Genomic DNA, 21463 nt, shown 5'->3' with positions numbered 1-21463 from the left:
GAGTAAATATCATGTCATGTTCTATTTGTCCAATAAGCCATTTGTATCTGGGGTTTCACATCTCCCGTTGTTGGGAAGGCTGCCCCTAGACCATAGATTATCCCACCACTAGCATTAGAACAGGAAGCTGTAGAGTGGGCTCAGGAAATGGCTCAATGGGTAGGAGTGTTTGTGGCTCAAATGTGAGGACCTGAGTTCCAATCCCAAGCATCCACCCGCAAAAAAGCCAGGCACGCTCATCGGTGCCGGCACCAGGAGTGAAGATAACATGTGACGGGAAGGGAAACATCTGGCAAGTGAGAACTGAACACAGCTGCTTTAGCTACTCCTGGAAGTTGTCGTGTAGACCTCCTGTGCACTAGATAATAGGCCCTTCCTCAGTCTCCTCCTGTGACCACTCATGCAGCTCCCAATTTCTGGTCTACCACATCCACATGAGTCTCCAGGAGTTTGATGGGGCACAGATCTGGTGTCATTATACCTCCACCTTTATTATTTATCAGAGACAGCCATGTTGTCAGCACGTAGTATGTTTCTATTTATTTGGTATCTTAATTACTGTTCTGTTGCTGTAAAAAGACACCTGTGAACAAGACAACTCTTAATGTATGTGTGGAGGGGATGCTCACAGTTGTCCATGATCATCATGGTGGGAAGCAGAAAGACATAGCGTTGGAATAGCTGAGAGCTTTATATCTCATCCATAGGCAGCAAACAGAGAGAGGGAGAGAGAGAGAGAGAAAGAGACACACAGAGAGAGACAAAGAGACAGAGAGACAGAGACAGAGACAGAGAGACAGAGAGAGACAGAGACAGAGAGAGGCTGATATGGACTTTTGTAAGCTCAGATAGTACTCCCAGTGACACACCTCCTCAAACAAGGCCACACCTCCTAATTCTTCCCAAACGGTAAAACTGGACCAAACATTCAAACATATGAGCCTATGGAAGCCATTCTCATCCAGCCACCATAGGTGGTACATTAACTACCTGTCTTGTTGCTATGGCAACTTAAGGAAGGAATTCTTTACCACGACATCATAGCTTGAGGTGTCTGGTCACAGCACATCCACAGTCTGGAAGCAGAGAGCTATGAACACTAGTACTCAGCTTTCTTCTTTTATGCAGCTAGAACTCCAGCCCAGGGAGTGGTACCACCCACAGTTAGAGTGGGTCTTCCTTCCTCCACTAACCTGCTCCTAGACAATGCCTTACAGTCAGGAAACCATCATTGTGTGAAGAGGTACCAAGTGTGGCCCAAAGTTAAAGAGATGCAAACATGTCTGGTGAAGAGTGAGATTTTCTGCCTTATTCACTCCCCCATTCCAGTGCACACAGACATTACTATTTTTACTCAGTACTCTATAGAAATCCTGTGATAGCTTAAGAAGTTACACAGATGAATAGAGAACGGCTGTTTTAGATTCTTTTATTGCTCTGACAAAGATTCCTGTCAGAGCAACTTAAGGAAAGAAAGACTTACGTTGGCTCATGGTCTTAGAGGTGGTGGAGAGGTATGGTAGTGTTATCTGTGGGTAGCAGTGTGAGCCTAACCTGGTGGGTTACCAGGAAGCAGAGATCCAGACTGGAGCCAAACCCTGGGCTCTGTCCCCACAGCTTCCATAACCTTTCAAAGTAGCAGCACCCACTGGAGACCCAAGCCTGGGGATGCTCCCTATTCAAACCGCAGTACTAACTCTGATTAAGTGTGTAGTATACATTTCTAAATATTTCCATACACAAGTTTGCCTGTAGTATTTCCCCCTGCCCAGGTCATCTTTGACTTCCTGGTGTTCGCAGCTTTCCCTTCTTCTCAGCTCAATCCATCTTGTAACTATCTTTGATACCCCTGCCTGCCACTGTATCCTCTTAAGATTCGCATCTCACCACCCTCCTTGAGGCCAGGGGATTCCTGAATCTCTGCTTCTCACCTTCCATCTTCTCCATCCACTGTACAAAACCATGTGCAGTTCTGGGCAATATGAGGTGTTCTGCATTCCCACTTGACCATTAGTCTAGATGGAGAGCACCCTGTCCAGATAAGTTTTAAATGATCAGCTTTTTGACTTCTTGCATTCTTCAGCATGTCTTCCAGAGTGTAGTGTATGATAATCCCATTGAGTTTTGCTGAGCTGGGCCATGACTATCCTCAGGATTTCCCACTGAGGAGCCAGAAACAGTCATGAGCCAAGAGTACCATAGCCATGAAGCAGTGTTCTTTTAGACATGTTTTATATGAGGGTTTTCACAGATTCAGATGACAAAGCATTAGTTGGTCTCTTTTCATGTGGGGATCATAGCTATCCCAGCTTGCAGTCATCAGTCCTACTGTGGTCATGTTCATGAAGCCTGAAAACATAATGCAAGAGCCCAGCATTTCTGCCTCCCTTCATTAGTTCATTCCTTGGTGAGCCACTTCTATCCACACCCCATGGACCAGAATCACCCTGTGCTGGAGTTTCCCTTAGGGACCTCTAGGTCCTATCAAGCTAGGGAGGACTTCTGGTAGTCCTTGTTCTCCTGAAGCCCTGGGTGTTCTTGGTGAGGAAGCCCATAAGCTCCGTGTTAGCAGACAGATGCAAGGCTCATTCGGCTCCAAGACCAGAAAAGCATAAGCATTCTTGTGGTTGTTCATAGACAGTTATTTTCTTCTCTTACTTGTAAAACAGGTATTTCTTCTTATGCCTGACAAGAGAGGCTGGCATCACATTCAGTACTGTCAGGGCCTAGCCCAGAATATCAAGTCAGGGACAATTGTGTTGAGTCCACACAGACCTCCTGATAGGGACAGGCTTGCTTCTTGTTTGACTTGACAGATGCCAACCCTCCAGTGTGTCAGAGACACAGTTCTGGCATGTGTGGGAGCATAGGAAATGGAGACCATTTTGTAACTTGTATTTGACATTTGCTTTCAATTACCACATATATGCTGAGCAGTTCCAAATAGTTCTTCCTGTCTGAAATTCTTCCCCACGACCCATATCTGATTTCAGTTGCCCTGCACACAACCTCCCTCTTGACCTGAAGGCATTCTTAACATTTAATAGGCTCAGAGCTAAGTCCATTGCCCTTCAGCCTAAACTTCTTTTATCTCTTGCATTCTTGATTTATGTTTTTAGTGTCTTGTTAAAAGAAGAATTGGCTTTTAACCAGCTAGATAAACATTTTTGCATCATGACTCACTATATGCACACACAGTTATAACTTGAATATATGCTTCAAAAAGTGTTATGTTTTACTGTTGATAACTCTGATATTTACTGTCTTTCTCTTTGGATAATGGCTGGCATATATTTAACTATTTATTTATTGGTTTACCCCACCATTTGACCAGCAAGTGTTATGTTCATCCCAGAAAGTAATGGGTGAACTTGCACCCTGCCTTGAGGGACTATTTCAACGCTCTACCTAAAATTTACATTTTCACAGTAGGTGCTAAAACCCTGCAGCAGATAAATACAACCTCCTTGGAAGATTCATTACCTGTTCTTAGCCTCTCAGTCTGAGGCCAACCTGTAGTCAGAACTTAATTATATCATCCAGACACACCATCTATCCATCATCTGTCCATCTTCTATTCATCCATCATCCATCCATCCTCCACCCAGTCATCCATCATCTATCCATCTTCTGTTCATCCATCATCCATCTACCATCCATCTAACCATCATCTATCCATCCATTTATCTATCCACCCATCCATCCCTCACCCAATAATTTATCCATCCATCCATCCATCCATCCATCCATCCATCCATCCATCCAGTCAATCAGTAGTTCAACATTTTCCAAATCTATATCCAGTACAAGACACATAGTGAGCACTAAGACTCTAAGGGTAAACATGGTCTCTACTCTGAGACTTGCAATCCAATGGGAAAACAAGTCATCTGCCAACCACCAGGTATTCTGTAAGTAGAAGTCCACAGGAAGTGCTCTGGGGGTCACAGAGAAGCAACATGAGACTTGAACTAGATTGTCCAGAGACTCTCTCAGGTACAGGTGGCCCAAGTGCTGAAGCGAGAAGCAGAGGTGGGAGTTCTACTGGCGAAAGCAGAAGCCAGACATTTCGGGAATGAACCACCAATAGAGTGCACTGCAGAGCAGTCCAGCAGCTTTGAGAAATGCAATGCTGCAGTTGTTACCACTGTTGTCTGCTGGTGCTCCCATGCCTGCCTTATTGGCACTGCCTGGGTACTCAGTACTCAGTACTCCCTGTCTCACTAACTTCCACTGCACTGAGTTCCTCCCTCCCCAGGAGAGCCAAGCATGGTGTCCTCTGTGCTTTTAACCCTCCCCCACACCTACCCCAATGTCTTGTAGAGACCCTTTGGCATTCTGAAGGAAGCTTATTTCTCCTCTGTTCACCTCCCTCAGTGGGCCAGGGCTGTCTCCAAGGGAGTCCCAGGCTTTGCCTCTTTTGTGGGAAGCTGGGAGGTACAAGGCTTCTTAGGCAGATTTAAAGTGAAGCCAAATGCATGAAAGGTCCCAGAGCTGACCATTTGGTGGTGGTGTGCTCTTTCCCTGGAAAGACTGTTTGTCCTCTCTTCTCAACATTGCTTCGTTTCTTGTAGCTCTTTGTGTAGGGTTGAGGCCTCCTGGGCTCTCCATCCACTTCAGCATGTCCATTGTTGTTATTGTCCTTGTTCAGCTCATGTTCAGATAGTCATGTTGGTGAGACTTTATGATGGTGTTTCCGACATTATAGTCTCACAGCAAACTCCCTCTTCTGCAATGATCTCCGAGTCTTCAGTGTAGGAGATGTATTTTAGACCTAACACTTGGGACTGTGCTCCACAACTCTGCCTTTTGATTGATTGTAGTTTCCTGTAGTGATGTGTTTGTTGCAGAGAGTTGAGGGTTGAGAACTGCACTCACCTGTGGGTCTAAGAACAAGTATTTAGAATATAGTTAGGGATTGTGCTGGTTTACTAACCTGGTGGTTGTATGTTCTGCCCTCAAAATCTGTGACTTCACTATCTGGGTCGTTGTCTAAGTTTCCAGTACCAGGCATGATTCCTTCTTCTTCAGAGGGTCTTAAGTCCCATTAGAGAGCTGTTGGTTACTACCAAGGTATGTATAACCATTAGGGTTATTGTGACATGCTGATCATTGTTGTGTTCTAAATGTTAAGCTCTGAAAACATACCTGTAACAAAGGTTATACAGACTGAGCATGTAGTACTTATATATTTAGGAATACACACACACACACACACACACACACACACACACACACACACACATAACAACAATTAATGAAAAGGAGACTATGAGTTTGAAAGAGAGCAAAGAGAAGTATATGAAAAGGTGTGGAGTGAGGAAAAGGAAGTGGGAAATTTTATTATAACTTTAAAAGAAAAAGTTAAGAAAGACCTCTCAACTCTTGTGACATGTTATTTAAAGATGGCAGGGGCTTCACACACTATAACTCATTTGCTTATATGTGTGAAGACTCTTAAATTCTGACAGCACAAATTCAATTTTCTTTTTCATATTTTAATTCACAAAAGATTGTTTCTGACTTTTAGGCAATATTCTTTTGCTAACTTTGAAATGTTTTCTTGCCATTGGAACTTATTAGTTCGTGCAAATGAAAATCTGGCCCAGAGACAAGGCACACACTTTCCCTAGTACACAGATGCCCATCCTTGCCCGTCATCCACTTAACCCACGCTGCCCCTTCTCAAAAGCCTTTTACTGGAAACAAAATTAATTTTTAATTCTCGCTTTCCTTTGTGAACATTGTGCGCACTTTGCATTTCCTGAGCAAAGGCTCCAAGAATGTCTACAGAAAAAATGGAGTCCAGGACCTGATTGCCAAGTCTGTCACCAAAGAACAGTCTTGTGTGGTTTTTCTGTCCTGTGAACTTTCATGTGAAAGCTGTGCTGTTTACAACTCTCCCTGAAACAGAGCACTGCACGAGGATGAGGGTGATACCTAGGCAAAGCGTTTGCTGATACAGGCATTATGGGAACATTGACCAGGCTACCAGGAGGGTAGTCATTCTTCAGCAAGACTCAGACCCTGCTGAACTTTTGTTTCTAGAACTTCCAGAGGCCCATATGTGCTGCAGACTGTGTCCATGTCACAATTTTAGTTGAACCTCTCTTCAGTAGCCTCTCTTCAGTAAAGTTAGCATTGATGAACTTCTTTGTCCTACATGCAAAATCCAACCTGTGTGAGAACCAAGAGGAGTATCATCCAGACAGCCGTGTGTGTGTGTGTGTGTGTGTGTGTGTGTGTGTGTGTGTGTGTGTGTGTGTGTCTGTGTATATGTGTGTTTGTATGTATGTGTGTGTCTCTGTGTGTGTTTCTGTATGTGTATGTTGTTTCAGTGTATGTGTGTGTGTATTTGTATATGTATATGTATTTGTGTATGTGTGTTTCTGTGTCTGTGTGTTTCTGTGTATGCCTGAAAACTTGGAGAAGTGTCTTTCACAGAGACACTGTCACCAGAGTTCTTTATTCAATGCTCTTTATCCTTCTTCCCTCTGGCCCCCTTGTCTATCTCCCCCCACCCTCCTCTCCACATAGCTTATCAATTATGCAACTTTGTTTATATAGCTCTGTGGTGGTTTGGATGAGAATGTTACCCATGGGCTCATATGTTTGGATATTTGGTCCCAAGTTGGTTGAACTGTTTGGGAAGGACTGGGAGGCATGGCCTTGTTGGAGGAGGTGTGTCACTTGGGGTGGGCTTTGAAGTTTAGCCCATAACATTTCACAGTTAGGTCCCTCTGCCCATGCTTGTGGATAAAAGTGTGAACTCTCAGCTATTGTTCCAGCACCACACCTTGCTGCCTGCTGCCATGGTCTCTACCATGATGGCCACATTCTCTTACCCTTTGAAACTGTAAGCCCTAAATAGGCACTGTCTTCTGGAAGTCCCTTCATCACGGTGTCTTTTCACAGCAATAGAAAAGTGACCAAGACAAGATCTATTTTATCAGTGTTTTCAAAATTAACCAACCGTGATTTCAAAGATTTTGTCATCTTGTGTGCTGATTTAATATCTCAGTGAGGACATGATGCATGTGTTTGATACTGACTCATCAGAGCAGGAAATGTGAGTAAAACACTCACTGTGTGTGCCACCCTCAACCAATGCAGCTGCGAACCCTGCACCAGTAACCACAGATCTGTATTGCCTTCTACCTCGTAGTGCCTGCTAATCCTCAGACCGAATGGTGTGTGACTTCCACCATTGTTGTATCCAGCCCTCTAGCTTCCTCACAGTTCTCCAGCCTTGTGTCTCACCCCTCTAACTTGCTGGCTGTCCATGCTTGCCCAGGATCATTTGAATGACAGCATCTGGCTCTGGCTCCCCTGCTATTCAAAAAGGATGCTGTCTCCAAGCCTACCATATCCCAGAGCCAATCCAGTTTTCTGTGGGTATTTATCTGATATTATTTATTTATTGAATGACATGGAGTATTCTCCACACAGATGACAGCTGTATATCACTCTCTGATTTATAAATGTGGAAAATGAAGCCCCAAGGGGCTCCTTTCTGCCCAAGTTTCCATGAGGAGAGGAGAGCAGCAAGGATGTAAACCCAGTGAACTTGTCTTTGCGGCTCTTAACTCATCAATGCCACACTTTCAATCTGAGCTACCGAGTTTTGTTGCCATGATCATTAAAAGCACTGACCACTTTAGTGGAATGTCAGACCCTAACTGTCCTTGAATTCCTTTGGCAAGAGCAAAAATAGGTGAGGAAGAAACAGAAATACAAACAGAAAAAGGAGACTGCATGCAGAAGACCCTTTCAAGGAGAAGAAACTGTAAATCACAGTGATTAAAACTGAAGTGTTCCGAGAGAATTCAACCATGTTAACCGGTGACTCTTGAGCCCTTGAAGCAGCATCGTGATGCTGAGACAGAGGCCATGAAGAAGAAGTGTCAGAACTCCCGTAAAGGGAGAGACACACTGTGGCAGTGCAGTGAAGGACAGTCCATGAGGATGACTGTACTGTGTGATTCTTCACCTACGTATTAAGCTTGAGCTTGATAAAATACAGCAGACTTAATGTGTCCCTTTCAGCTGCATTTGTTAGAAGCCAGTGTTGCTTTTATTGAAATGAAAACCCTGGCTGGATGATAATGGGGGAAGCATCCAGAGTTCCATACCATACAGTGTACTGTTTTCTGCACTGGAGAATTTTGAGTGCTTTGGAAATAATATCTGTTTTCACAATTTCCTGTTCTCTACTAGGTTCTTGGAACACCAAATGAGGACACATGGCCTGGAGTTCATTCTTTACCACATTTTAAGCCAGGTATGTTTCATTAATTGCCAATGTTAAGTGTTTCCGGTCTGTAAAAGCTGACTATATAAATGTCCACATTCCAGCCTTGAAACGTTATCTAAACCTTTGCCATTGTGTGTTTTATGTATTAATGGAGATGTCCTTGTATTTGCACAATTCACTTTTTAAACAGAGTTCACTCTCCATCCACCATGAGAGAGTTTCACATATTAACTATGTTTGACCTGTCTAAATGATCTTGTAGTGACTATTAATTTCATTATCCATTACACGTGTGCCCCTGCTTATAAAAGCAAAATTTAGCTGGAGAGATGGCAAAGGTTTTACTGCATCAGCTCAGATTCCCAGCATCCATGAAAAAAGCTGGGTGTGGTGCCTGGTGTCATAATCCCGGTCCTGGGTAAACAGAGGCAGGCAGGTTCCTGGGAACATGCTTACAAGTTAAGTCTAAATGAAACGGTCAGTTCTAAGTTCAGTGAGAGACCCTGTCTCAAAAACAAAGGTGGAGAGAAGAGACCAATATCAAAACACACACACACACACACAAACACACACACACACATACACACAAGCAAAATTTAAATTGAACACAATTCAAACATATCACTATTTTTGAATAATACTAAGAAATTGTAGTAAATTATAAAAAAAGGAAAACTTACATTTTTCCTTTCTTGATTTATGCTAGTAATATATGGTCAGATAATTTGAGTTAAATTATATAAATTGTCCTGATTCTCTAATTGTTTAACAGTTGACATTCAATGGGAATTTTTTAGGCTCTAAACTGCAGGCCTTTGAAAATGCAGCTCAAAAATAAGTTGTCATGTTTTCACTCACCAGTAGATGGCAGCCGTGAAACTTCCAGCTTTAATAGTGACAAGAAAATCTGACATGATGTGCTTAATTTTGAAAGATGTGCAGTTGGAAATTGAATAAAATCAGGAAAATGATTTATTGTAGAGTAATTCTCTTGTTCGTTTGTTTGTTTGAGTTACAAAATGTGGTTGATAAAATGTGGATCCACCATAGAGTTTCCAGAGGAATTTCACAGGGGATCTGATGTGGCTGTCCGGTCAGAGAACTCAGAGTAATTTCACTAAGGAGAGCCAAGTGTGTTCTGCTCCGCCTTTCCCCCTCTTTGGAGACTCCGGGAATAAATTACCAATTTCAAAGAATGACTGGGTTGGGAAACTATTTTTATTCTTCATATTTTTTCCTGAAATTGTACAGTGTGCTGAGAATTCTTTTATCTTTTTCAGAAGCCCCAAAGGCTCTTTGTACTTTTACTGAAAATTATAAATGAGTTCTATGTTTGGAAAAAATTCTAGAAACACATCAACTTATTATAATTGTTTTTCTCTTAATTAAGCAAGAAGCATCTAGTAAACCAGTGTACATATTCCTCATGGAGTTTAAGTCAATAAGACAGCTCTTTATAAGTGTGAGGGCCTCTTGTGATTAGTGATCTTGTTAAGATATACAATTTTTAAGACCCAAGAAATGAAATAGAAGAGCCTGAGAGGCTGGAGTTTAGCTCACTGCAGAACCCTGTCCTAGTATTCAAAACAAACAAACAAATAAGGTTTTAAATGAATAAAGTTATATACATAAAGGACCAATTAATATAGTAATTTCACCTGCCAAGTGTCTAGACTAGAAAATATGGGGTACTTTGTCTATTTTGGTGTGAATGGAGCTTATTTTCACCAAGAATACATGCAAGCATTTAAGAGTTTCTAGAAAGTATGTGATGGAGTCCAAACCAACATAGCAGATTGTGAACTTCAGACCAGGGACCACGCACAGTACATATCTGGCATTCAGAACTTAGCTCTTGCTCTAAGTTATGTCGTATATTTAAAAGCAGTCTTATTCATGAGACTCTGGTAGAAATATATAAATTAGAGTAGATGTAGTAATTACTGTGTAAGCTCTGCAACAGACACGTACTCATATTGGGAGTCTAGAAGAACAACACATGTAGAAGGTAAGGGTTGACTAAAAGAGATAAGATTATAAATTGAGGGGAGACAGAGCCCTGAGGACTTCCACACAGTGCCCAACCAGATCATCAAGGAATCTTAGCCCTGTACTCCAAGGGAAGAAAACACAGATCCCAACACTAGCAGTCTAGGGCCAGCTGTCCTGCCCTACTCCCCACCTCCAAAGGCCACAGAGGTTCTGAAAGTGGAGAAGGGAAGCTACGAGGATGTGTTTGTTTCTTTAATACTAAAAGAATGTGTGTGTGTGTGTGTGTGTGTGTGTGTGTGTGTGTGTGTCTGTGTCTGTGTCTGTGTGTGTGTCTGTGTGTCTTTGTGTACATGCTGTGGTGCACATGTGGAGACCAGAGGGGAACTTGCAGATATTTGCTCTCTCCTTTCACCATGTGGGTTGCAGAGGCTGGACTCAGCTCATCAGTCTTGGTGGCAAGTGTTTTTACCCACTGAGCTATTTCTTTGCTTCTTTCCTTTAATGGAATCAATTTAAACATTTTGGAAGTGAAACAGTACCATAGTGCAAAGCTTTCTTCTTGCCCCATCTCCCATCTGCCAGCTTCCCCAGAAACCACTGCCCTCCCTGACACCAGGCTCCCTCTCTGATACAACAGCTTTTTGTGTTTCTTTCTGTTGTATAAATGTAACAAATTATGAACATATATATGTGTATATATAGTATTTTTCCTACATAAATTACAATTGTATCTTGTTTTTCTCACTAGTTTTCTCTAGATTTTTCCATGTCACACATGTCACTGCACAAATGTCAGTGAAGTCAGGGTGGCTACATTGACTCTGAATGCTACATTGTGTTCTGCTGTGCAGATTTCGCTTGCTATCTAACCTGGGCCTTCGGACTGTCTTCAGTATGTCACCGTGTTAATGCCGTGTTAATGCAGTGACAGCTATATCTAAACAGTAAAGTGAGAGAAACTGGTTGAGGAGTCAGCAAGTATGAACGGTTGGGATTCTTAACACTTGCAGCAGGCTCTCGTCTGTGTGTTGCCAATGTGTGCTATGCTTGCCCAGGTCTTGTCTGCTCTGGAGTGTGTGGCCAGACTCAACCGGGCAACTGCTGAAAGGAGGTTCCACTTGACTGTTGGTTGCATGCTTCCTCTGCTGCCAGGCGGGGCAGCTGTCCACCTGTTTCACCCTACTAGCAGCTGTTCATGCCTTTCGCTCAGTTTATAGCTGAAAGTTGTAAGCCATCTCTCCCTGTTAATTCTCGGAGGTTTTATAATTTAGAGTAATTTCTCTTTTGCCCATGAAAGCCTTTTGCTCCTCTGGATTTACTTCATAAGATTATTTTTTAAAGTTTTATTAACTTCATTACCAAAAATGTTGTAAAAAAAAAAACAACAACAAAAAAAAACCATACACTGAAATTAACCAGATCTAAGGACTATATAATTCAGTAAATACAGTTAGATTAGCAATTCAGGATAGATGCTGTGAAGCTTCTTGATACTGATTTTGTACTCTACTATCAAAACATTTTTATGCATTTATGTACTACCAAACCCAAAAATTCCATGAGAAAATTAGAACTAGAAATACATTTACCTCATATCCCCTTCATAACTCCTCCTCATCACCTGCATTAGCCCTTCCACACCCTCTAATATTCACCTTTCTTGTCCTCTTTTCCACATGTTAGACTCTACCCACATGTGCATATGTATGTGCATATATACATGGATATATTTGACTAGATTCCACATGTGTTCTTTTCTTTCTGATATGTATTATCTAGCTTATTATTATACATTCTAAGTCCATTTCATTTTCCTAAAAATTTTGTGAGTACATTTTTCTTTAGCACTAAATAATATTCATTCACACACAGAGAGATAGATAGATAGATGATAGATAGATGGAGCAATTTTCATTATCTGTTCATCTGTTGACTGACAACTAGGCTGATTCCAGTTGTTTTCTATAGTGCATACAGTGGTAAACCTGGGTGCAAATATCTCTACAGGAGGATATGTAGTAGGTGTGAAATAGTGGGGTAAAATAAGGTAGTTCTATTTTTAATTTTCTGAGAAATCTCCAGACTGACTTCTCCAATGGCTGTATTCCCTCCATCTAGAATAAATAAGGGTCATGAAGTGACCACTGACACCTTAGAAACTCTACACCCATAATGACTTCAGAGACCACTAGAACCAACCAACACCCCAGACTCTCACAGAACCCTGAGCACACTGGAGCTGAAGCATGGGCCCGGCACTGAGGAATGAGGCCACTGGACTAGAATTCTGGTCACAGGGTGCTCTCTGGTCTTGCAGAAGCCTGAGCCCTTTAAAATTTTAAGCAAAGTTGACCATAGTCTTTACTGTTAGGTTGTGTTTTTTTCTGACTCTCTCAACAAAAAAGTTTGTTTCAGGAAAAGAAAAAATCACATGACATTTGTAGAATAGTGCAGGATTGATTTTTAATACCAAATCCTGTTATTCACACACACACACACACACACACACACACACACACACACACACACACACAATTTGTGTCTGTATTCATATGAGGGCACTTTGGGTTTTCAAATTGTTGATTTTACTGTTGTGTTCTAGGCCATACATAAATCTAGACTGCTACATCTCTTAGAGAAATTTTCACGTCTGTATTTTTAAAATACATACAAAAACCCTGAACTAATTCTGTACAAAACGCCCTCCTTCTCAAATAGCATGTAGACCCCATGTGTGGTGCTTTCCTCCAGCCCTTAGATTTTCCCAACAAAGGGGCATTCAGTAGTGGCTTAATGATGGATTATTATCCAGAAGCTCAGACAGGAAGACACTGGAAAGTTCAAGGAGGAAACAGCATTGCCAGACTGGAAAGCAATGAGAAGTAATGAAATTTCAAAGAAAATAGTCCTATTTTCCAAAATCAAGCACGGGGTGGGCACATATAAAGGGGTTGTATTGTTTCTCAGGGCAAGTTAGTCATCCAATGGGAGAGGTTGTTCAACTGAAGAAACATTGATGAGGATGGGATGTCTTACATGAATGAGATAGATGAATACAGAAGAATTCACCAGTGAAGAAGGAAACGTGAGGAATGGTGATATTTTAAACATATTATGCCCCAGACCAAGCATGCAGACACGCTGACCTTTGTGTCAGCATTTACATGTGGACTTGGTTATACTAAGTGTTTGTAATGAAGTGAAATTTTTCTTCTTAAGTCCTACTTAGTCACAGATAGGGCTTTCCAACCCAAGTAGATCCGGTCTTCTGTTTTCAAAGGAAGAAGTAAATGCTTTCAGACATGTGCCTTGATATCTTACCACTCAGTGGTATCTCTACTTACAAAACAGTTTAACCTTATCTCCTTTGATATTCACACTGAGTCTGAGTTGCTATACTATTTCTTAATGTTGCAGTCCCATCTTACAGACAAAGGAATGCCACCTCTCTTGAAGAGGGCTTGCCTGTTGTAGCTAGAACTGTGAAGGACTGTGTCTTATCAAAACTCTGTCTCCCTACAGTACCTTTCATCACCCATCACCTGCTCTTCTAATAAGTTGTCAATTCTTATATATATCTCACTTCAAAGCTTCTTTAGTCACATATAATATAGGAATGAGAACACAGACTCTGGAGCCACAATCTCAGCACTGCTGGCAAAGGCTAGAGTTGGACACATCGTGTAACAAAATGTCCAGTGCCAATGCCCTGTCTGGGGCTGCAGTCCTTGGTACCTGGGTTAGGAAATGCCACTTTGTCCTTTCCACAGCCAGGAGGTTTAGGCACTTGGCTATAGTCACACTCCAGGGTCTTCTCAAGTCTTCTATAAGGTGCTGGGAAAGCTTTGGAGGCAACAAGAATCCTGTGGGTGGAATATGCCGTGCAGGAAGAAGACTAGAGGGGCATCTCATCTTGGTGTCATAATGTGCCCTTCACAGAATACCCGACAGTGAAGGTCCCCTGTGACTTGCAGAGATCCCTTCTCTACTCTACAGAAAAGATGATTTCTGCTCCATCCAGCCCATCAACTTCTATGAAAATTAAATGCAAATATTTGTTCTTACACATCTTTATTTATTCGCCTACTTTTAAGATGACTGAGCTAGATAATATGATTGATATAAAATGTGGTTTAACTTTTAAGGGTTTATAGTTACAAAATAATGTTTTCAACATTAAAATGATGTGTCTTCTGCTTGCTATTTTCTTCCCTACTTTCTTTTCATACTTTGTTTCAGGGATTGTTCTCTCTCTCTTTCTCTCTCAATAGGAACCATCATAATAATAGTTAGATCTAGGTATGCTATGTGATGGTTATAAAAAATGATTCACCATGTGCATCAGGGAATAAAGTACCCGGTTTGCTCTCCAGCACAAGGACTCGAGTTCTGGTCCCCAAAGCCACACAAAAAACCATTCACAGTGGCGCATGCTGACGATTCTGTCCTCCAGACAACCTACGAGTTGGTGAACTCAGACTCAGAGAGAAACTCTATCTCAAAAAAGAGCGATGGGAAGCAGCTGACAGATGGCTGACTTCCACTCTGGGCCTTCCTATGTGTACATACATGTGTGCACCTGCATCCACAGTGATGCGGTTCTTGTGTCAGGTAGTATTGGTGCAACCTTAAAGGGGTTCTGACACAGGTGGGGACCGTCAGAGCTCTCTAACCAGCTCAACTTTGCTGTTCTTCCTCTCCCAAGTGAATGCCACTGTATTCACCTGGTCGAAAAGCTAAGTGATTAGTAAATGGGTGAGTTACATGAGCTTTTTAAAAGGTCTATCTGCAGACATCAATGTTACATGATAATTGAGTTCATTTGACATTTTCATACATGCACACAATTTGTTTTGATCCAATTCAGCCCCGCCCTCGTTTATCTCCCTCACAATATCCTTCCCTCTGTGTGTGTGTGCGTGTGCGTGCGTGTGCATGTGTGTGTATTGTGTGTGTGTGTGTGTGTGTGTGTGCGTGTGTGTGTGTGTGTGTGTGTGTGTGCATGTGTGTGTGTGTGTGTGTGTGTGTGTGTGTGTGTGAACCAATGAACTTAATTGAGATTGTCTACAGGAATGTGGGTCCCGAAGGGTTATTTCTAGGAGGACAGACAACGCAGGAGTGGTCACACTACTGAAGAAAATGTCTCTTCCCTCTGATAGCAACCGGTAACTTCCTGTAGCTGCCATGCGAAGCATGGGGATTGTGTGAACTTTGTAGAGAAGGGGACGTTTAAAAAAAATGCAGAAGTGACAGGAAGGACAGACAGACTTATCTTAACATTCTGACTGTGGGTAGTCTTACTAGAGGTCACTAGAATGAATGCTAAGCTGAGTATCTGTTTATCGAGAAGTAACTGTGCTTCAAATATGCATGTGCTCAGGTGTCTGCACTGTTGGTGAGTGCTCACCAGTCCTGCAGACACAGCTGTGAACAGGTTTCACTTGTGCTCAGGTGTCTGCACTGTTAGTGAGTGCTCACGGGGTCCTGCAGACACAGCTGTGAACAGGCTTCACCTGTGCTCATGTGTCTGCACTGTAGGTGAGTGCTCACCAGTCCTGCAGACACAGCTGTGAAGTGGGCAGACAAAGGTCTCCCTGAGCACCTCACAAGCCAAAGAGAAAACAGATAATGATGGATGCCAGGTCCCAAGTGTGGCTGCAGAAATGTGACCACAGGAAAGCAGCAAGAGGAACTTTGAAGACCATGGGAGGAGTTGAGATTTCATTTGAAGTGTGAGAAATAGTAGAGAGCTTTGAGCAGGGAAGGAAATGGATGTTTTACGATCTCCAGAGGGCCCACTGGCTACACAGTGTCACAGACCTAATTCAGAGCTGGAAAGAGGTTTTGTGTCCTGTGGCTTTTTCTTGATTTTCTTTCTGTCGGCAGCCCTGGGGGGAGAGTGTCTATAAAGTCTGTCCTGACTCAGAGGAAAATTACTGTCACACCAATGAGCAGTGACATCACTAACATCTTCCCCCATGTGTCTGTTGCTGGACAAGGATTTGTTATGGTGTGTCAGGGGTTTAGCCAGTGGTATAAAAATAAATAGAAAGGAGCTAGGTGTCTTGTTAAGCACCAAAATAAATCGTCTCCAAGAGCAGATGCTGCCTGTGTGGGTGGCAGCAGTCGTTCTATGCAAGCAGAGGCTGTGTGTACCCACTTCTCCTATCTGCTTAAAGAATGTCTCCTTTGCTTCCATTGGTAGTATCAGTAATGATGGAAACTAACTGTATATCCAGAAAGTATCGGAAAAAGTGAAATAATAAATTCTCAAGGGGAAGTGAGCTTCTTAAAAGATTACTTTTTTAATTCCAAAGAAACTTGGGAATCTTATAATTGTCAGCATAGGTATTAATCTCATTTCACCTCACCAGATGGAATACAGAGTGTACAGTTATTGAGCTGAAGAACAGCTACGTGGGTGAAGTACTCACCCGGTAATCAGGAAAACCTGAGTCCAGGTCCCAGCACCCACATTAAACTGGTTGTGATAGCACATGTCTGTGATTGCAGCGCTCCTTGAGTAAGATGGGAGCCAGAGACAGGAAAATTCCCAGAAGCACGTAGACCATCTAGCCTGGTGTTTCTCCGACTTCCACATGCTTGCCACAGCACTCACGCATCTGGACACACACATACACATACACATGAATCATACATACAGAGAATATTTTTTAAATTATTATTATGCTATTACATGGATAAAAGAAAAATGTAGGCTACCACTATTATAATACAGGTGGTGTTTTACTCCGCCAATGTTCTAGTTAGGTCAGTACATGGGTAGTAGTGGTAGGTAATGTAGTTGGGGTTTTTGTGGGGGGGGGGGACGGGCACCACCCAGCTCACAAATAAATACACAGAGACTTATTCTTACTTATGAATGCCCAGCCTCACTTTGGCTTGTTTCTAGCCAGCTTTTCTAACTTCAATTATCCTGTTTCTCTTTAACTATGTGTTGCCTCTGGGCTTTTTACCTTCATTCTGTATATCTCTCTTTCCTTCTCTTTTTCTCATCCCTCACTCTTCTCTCTTCTCATGAGCCTAGATTTGGTAGAGCACTCACTAAACATGCTCAAGGCCTTGGTTCAATCCTCATCACCTCCCAAAAGAAAAGAAAAGCCACAAAAATATATATCAGCAATTAGAAAAACACAAACATGTTCATGGTATTTATTTACTTATTGCTTCAAAATGGAGTTTAACATAGATCATTTTCTCTCTAGAGTAATATCTGCTTCATAATACTGAATGTCTCCCAGACACATAAATAGTTTGTTGTAAGATGGTCAGTTTTTAAGGCGTATTATTATTATTATTATTATTATTATTATTAATAGCAATCATGGCTAAGAAGTATAGATTATTACTGTGTTTATTATTAACTCAGGAGATAGATTTTCTTATTATACATTTTCAGTGTCTCTATAACATAAAAACTGCTAGTATCCTAAACTGTGGTCTGGGGGACACTAAGGCACAGAAAGTTTAAATAATATGTCCAAGAATTGTAAATACTAAAAGTTAAAAGTTATTTCATATTTCCTATGAGCATGAGGAATGTTTGTTCTACCTATAGTAGGGTTAGGTAGTTGGGAGGCAGGTAGACAGTGTTGTAGATGAGAAAAGGTAACAGGGTTGCTTATATTCAGGTTTTCTGTTATTGCTGAAGGAGCTTTGATCTGGCTTTGTGACTTCATGATAAAACTTCAAGATTCTCAAAACCACACCACACCTCATGGCATAATGACTGGAGCATAGACTTCAACTCTGGACAGTCCGTTCAGAGCCCAGCTTTGCTTGTGAGCCATGAGTTATGCACAGGTTCTCCAGGGTCTATGCGTCAGTTTCCACCTGTGAAAATACAGTGCTGCCCGCTGCTCTGGCACACTGTGAGTAATAAAGCAAATTTTTATTTGGAGGCCACATAGGAGGTGTGAGTGTCCTCTGCTCTTTGGTAACAAGAGGCTAGAGTACACAGTCCCACCTCAGCCTCTGCCACTAGCCTACATCTCAGGCAGCACAGTTCCTGCTCCTCTGGCTTGTTTGTGAGATAAAGGGGTTAGTGCACTTGCACATCCCCTGTGCTACTGCAGTCCTGCAGACTGCGTGGATCACCCCTCCTACTGCTCTCTGCCACCATGGAACCGGCTACTTTCTTTCTCTCGCCTTCTTTTAGAGGAGCTGTAAGTTGGTTATCTGTAAAGAGTACACTTTGAAGCTTTCATAAATGCCCTCCAGAAAGAACTGTGTGATGGAAAGAGAAGTGTTCTGTCTTATGTGGGTGGAGGAAGTATAGATAGGTGGACACCTCCTCCGGAGATGCTCATGAACCCTCATGTGTATGTGTACCAGTGAAGGTGGAAATGTTTCATGAATAGAGTGGAATGCTTGAGTCTCGAAGTTTCTTAGAGATTGCTGATTTGAAAAAGTGTAGTAGTGTGAACTGGAAGATGATTGTGGTAACCAGACAGATGCTGTGTCTTTGGGGTCTGAGGATGGTTTTCCAGCATTTAACATAGTGCTCTGGAGATGGTCAGGTTCAGAATGCATGTGCCATGTGAAAGCCTCTAGATGCTCCAGCTGGGGACCTGTCAACGCTCCACCATGATAAATTGGGGGGATTTCAAGTCCTTTGAAGATGTGAATCATACTTACACAGCAAAGATAGTGTTTCTAGAATACCTGTTGTGATTACTGTGGTATTTTGGCACTAACATAACTAAAATCCTCAGAGTTTGGAATAGGCTGTCTCTTTCTATTCAAAGTGAGCTCTCTTCTGGTCTATGTGAATTTTCCTATATTTGTGCTCCAAAGACTGTGGAATCCAGTTTTAAAATAGCTGTATCTGAACCCTAACTGAAATATTCATGTCTTGCTTGGTTTTCCTAATAAATACCAGAATGTAGAATAATCATTGTGATTCTCATGAACATTTGTGAGTGTGGTTTTCTCCTTTTGGAACCCACCATGTTGCTTTGGGTGAATGCCTGTAGGTGACTCATGTGTATAGCTGTTTTGTTCCTTGCTGTACATGCAGCACCTGACGCATGTAGACCTACGCTGTGTGTTTGTGGAGTGACTGAGAACGAATGGATCCTTGTGACTGCTATGCACAGGGATTTGAGGGGTTGTCTGTTATATAAACATACAGTTAGGACTGTAACCGGAGTGATTCATGACTCAGTGATGATTCACTCTTACAAAGGCCAAGCCATTTACCTCCACCGAAGCCATCCCAAGAGAAGCATTGGGATCACTGTATGCCTCCAGACCTCTGTCAGATGAGAGGGTCCTCTAGGATGGCCGTTTCTTTGCTTAAGTGCTGGCTACTTTGTTTACAGATTAATGAATGCACTTATTAAAATTTAAAGTAATTCTAAATTCAAATTGTGAAGAGTCGAATAGACAGTTCTAAAGAATGACTAGCACAACAGACGTGTCAGTTTGAACATAATTTTTTTATTATTACTTTTTTACTTTTTGACATTGTAATTAGGTCATTTCTCCCTTTCTTTTCCTGTCTTCAAAGTCTCTCATGCACCTACCCCATGCTCACTTTCAAATTCATTGCCTTTTTTTCTTTTTCATTTGTGTTTAATTTTCAATTTTCTTCTATTTTTCTTCATTTTTATCGGCACTGGTACACACATACACACACACACACACACACACACACACACACACACACACACATATATATATATATATATATATATATATATATATATATATACCTATATCGAGTTATAAGCAAATTGTCATTCTGTGGTCCTAATATGTTACACAATATCAAATCCACTCCTGAGACTTTTTATGATCTCTGTGCTCCACCTCCTTGTTTACCCTTTCCAAGAAAAAAAATATCCACATTCCCCCTTCTTATCCTTTGCACATACCAGAGGTCTCTTTTTTTAGTTGGTTGATTATTTTTATTCACTATGTCCTGGTGTTATTGAAGTTCTAAACCCAGCAGTGTCTTGTAAGTTACAGAAGCATGGTTGAGAAGAGAAAGAGAAGAACAGAATTGAAAATTAACTGCTTGGATAACACAATGTGAACCTATAAGCACATACATAATCCAGTTGAGGCTTTATCTTTGGGAGCGTTACAGTTTGCTTCAAGCATGTCAGGTCAAGTGCTTTTAAGCAGTGCAACTTCACATATGTAGCCTTGTTCTCCAGTTGCTTTCCCCGTGGAATGTCAGGGAGTTGCTGGGCAAAGGCACTGGGTTGGAGAGACCTTTCCAGTCTTCTGTGCCCTGAGTTAGGTGTCCTAGCAAGTAATTTCTTCTCTACAGGCTCTTCCCCATCTCCTGCTGTGCTGCGATCATCCTCTGCAATGTCCCTGCAATAAGAGGAGAAGGTGAAAGCCAGCCTGCAGGTTTAAATTAATTGCACTCCTTCGTGAAGCATTAACGACACTCTAAACCCCTGGTTTAAACATGATGGGGCAGAGAGATCTGACATGACAGGAGCACATGAGAGAGCACTCAGCTGAAGGAGAACAGTGCAACACATGCATATGCAAATGCTCGGGTAGTCAGACACCTACCATTCTGTGTACAGGTAGTGTATTGCTGTAAAGTACACCGGGTTCTGATTCTGGGCATTCGTTTAAGGTTTCTGGATACTAGGTTTGCCTGCCCTTAAAGCTGTGCATCTCATTAGTTAAGATGATGTGGGGTGCAGGAAATCCTGTGTGTCTCTGGATTAGCTACAGATTTTTGGGCTTGTTTTGTCTTTGTGTAGAAAAATTCAGTCAGTCTCACTTTTGGAGTTTTGTCTGTATCCATGGGGCAGCATTTCCTACCCTATATCTGTAATTTTGCACTTACACACATGGGTGTGAACTGTAATTAGTTCTGTGTGCCCAGTATATCACCTGACAGGAAAGTACATAGGGAATATTTGCTGACAGAATGGAGATTGTATGTACATGGTGATGGAAATGTAACAAAGAAACTTCATATTTTTATTGTTTTTACCCCATGTTGTATGGCATGTTTTATTGTCACTGTGTCTCTTATATACAGAGCTGAAATGACATGTTTCTAAAAAATCCTATTTGCATATCTTGTCAAGCGCTAAATGGAGGTTTTGCTTAGAACTAATATTCATGTGTAGTCATTAATTGGTAGTAATAATAATTTACTTAGAAATGTGAGATTGTATTGGTTTTGTCTGTAATAGAATTCTTGTTCATCTTGAATGATAG

At 41.8% G+C, this 21463-nt stretch overlaps 1 protein-coding gene across 6 annotated transcripts in view; it reads left to right on the top strand.

Annotated features, from left to right (window-relative positions):
- Cdk14 (cyclin dependent kinase 14) overlaps window positions 1-21463 on the top strand; it is a 484889-nt gene that overhangs the window by 419268 nt on the left and 44158 nt on the right. For all 6 annotated transcript variants that reach the window (XM_036182828.1, XM_036182829.1, XM_036182831.1 and 3 more), the window contains one exon: window positions 8218-8281. In XM_036182828.1, the coding sequence (XP_036038721.1) occupies window positions 8218-8281 (64 nt within the window). The remainder of the gene's footprint in view (window positions 1-8217; window positions 8282-21463) is intronic.

The sequence above is a fragment of the Onychomys torridus genome, chromosome 3, assembly GCF_903995425.1.
Source record: "Onychomys torridus chromosome 3, mOncTor1.1, whole genome shotgun sequence".
Classification (NCBI taxonomy): Eukaryota; Metazoa; Chordata; class Mammalia; order Rodentia; family Cricetidae; genus Onychomys; species Onychomys torridus.
Note: the sequence above shows the minus strand (reverse complement) of the source record. Positions and strands in the feature narration are given on the sequence as shown.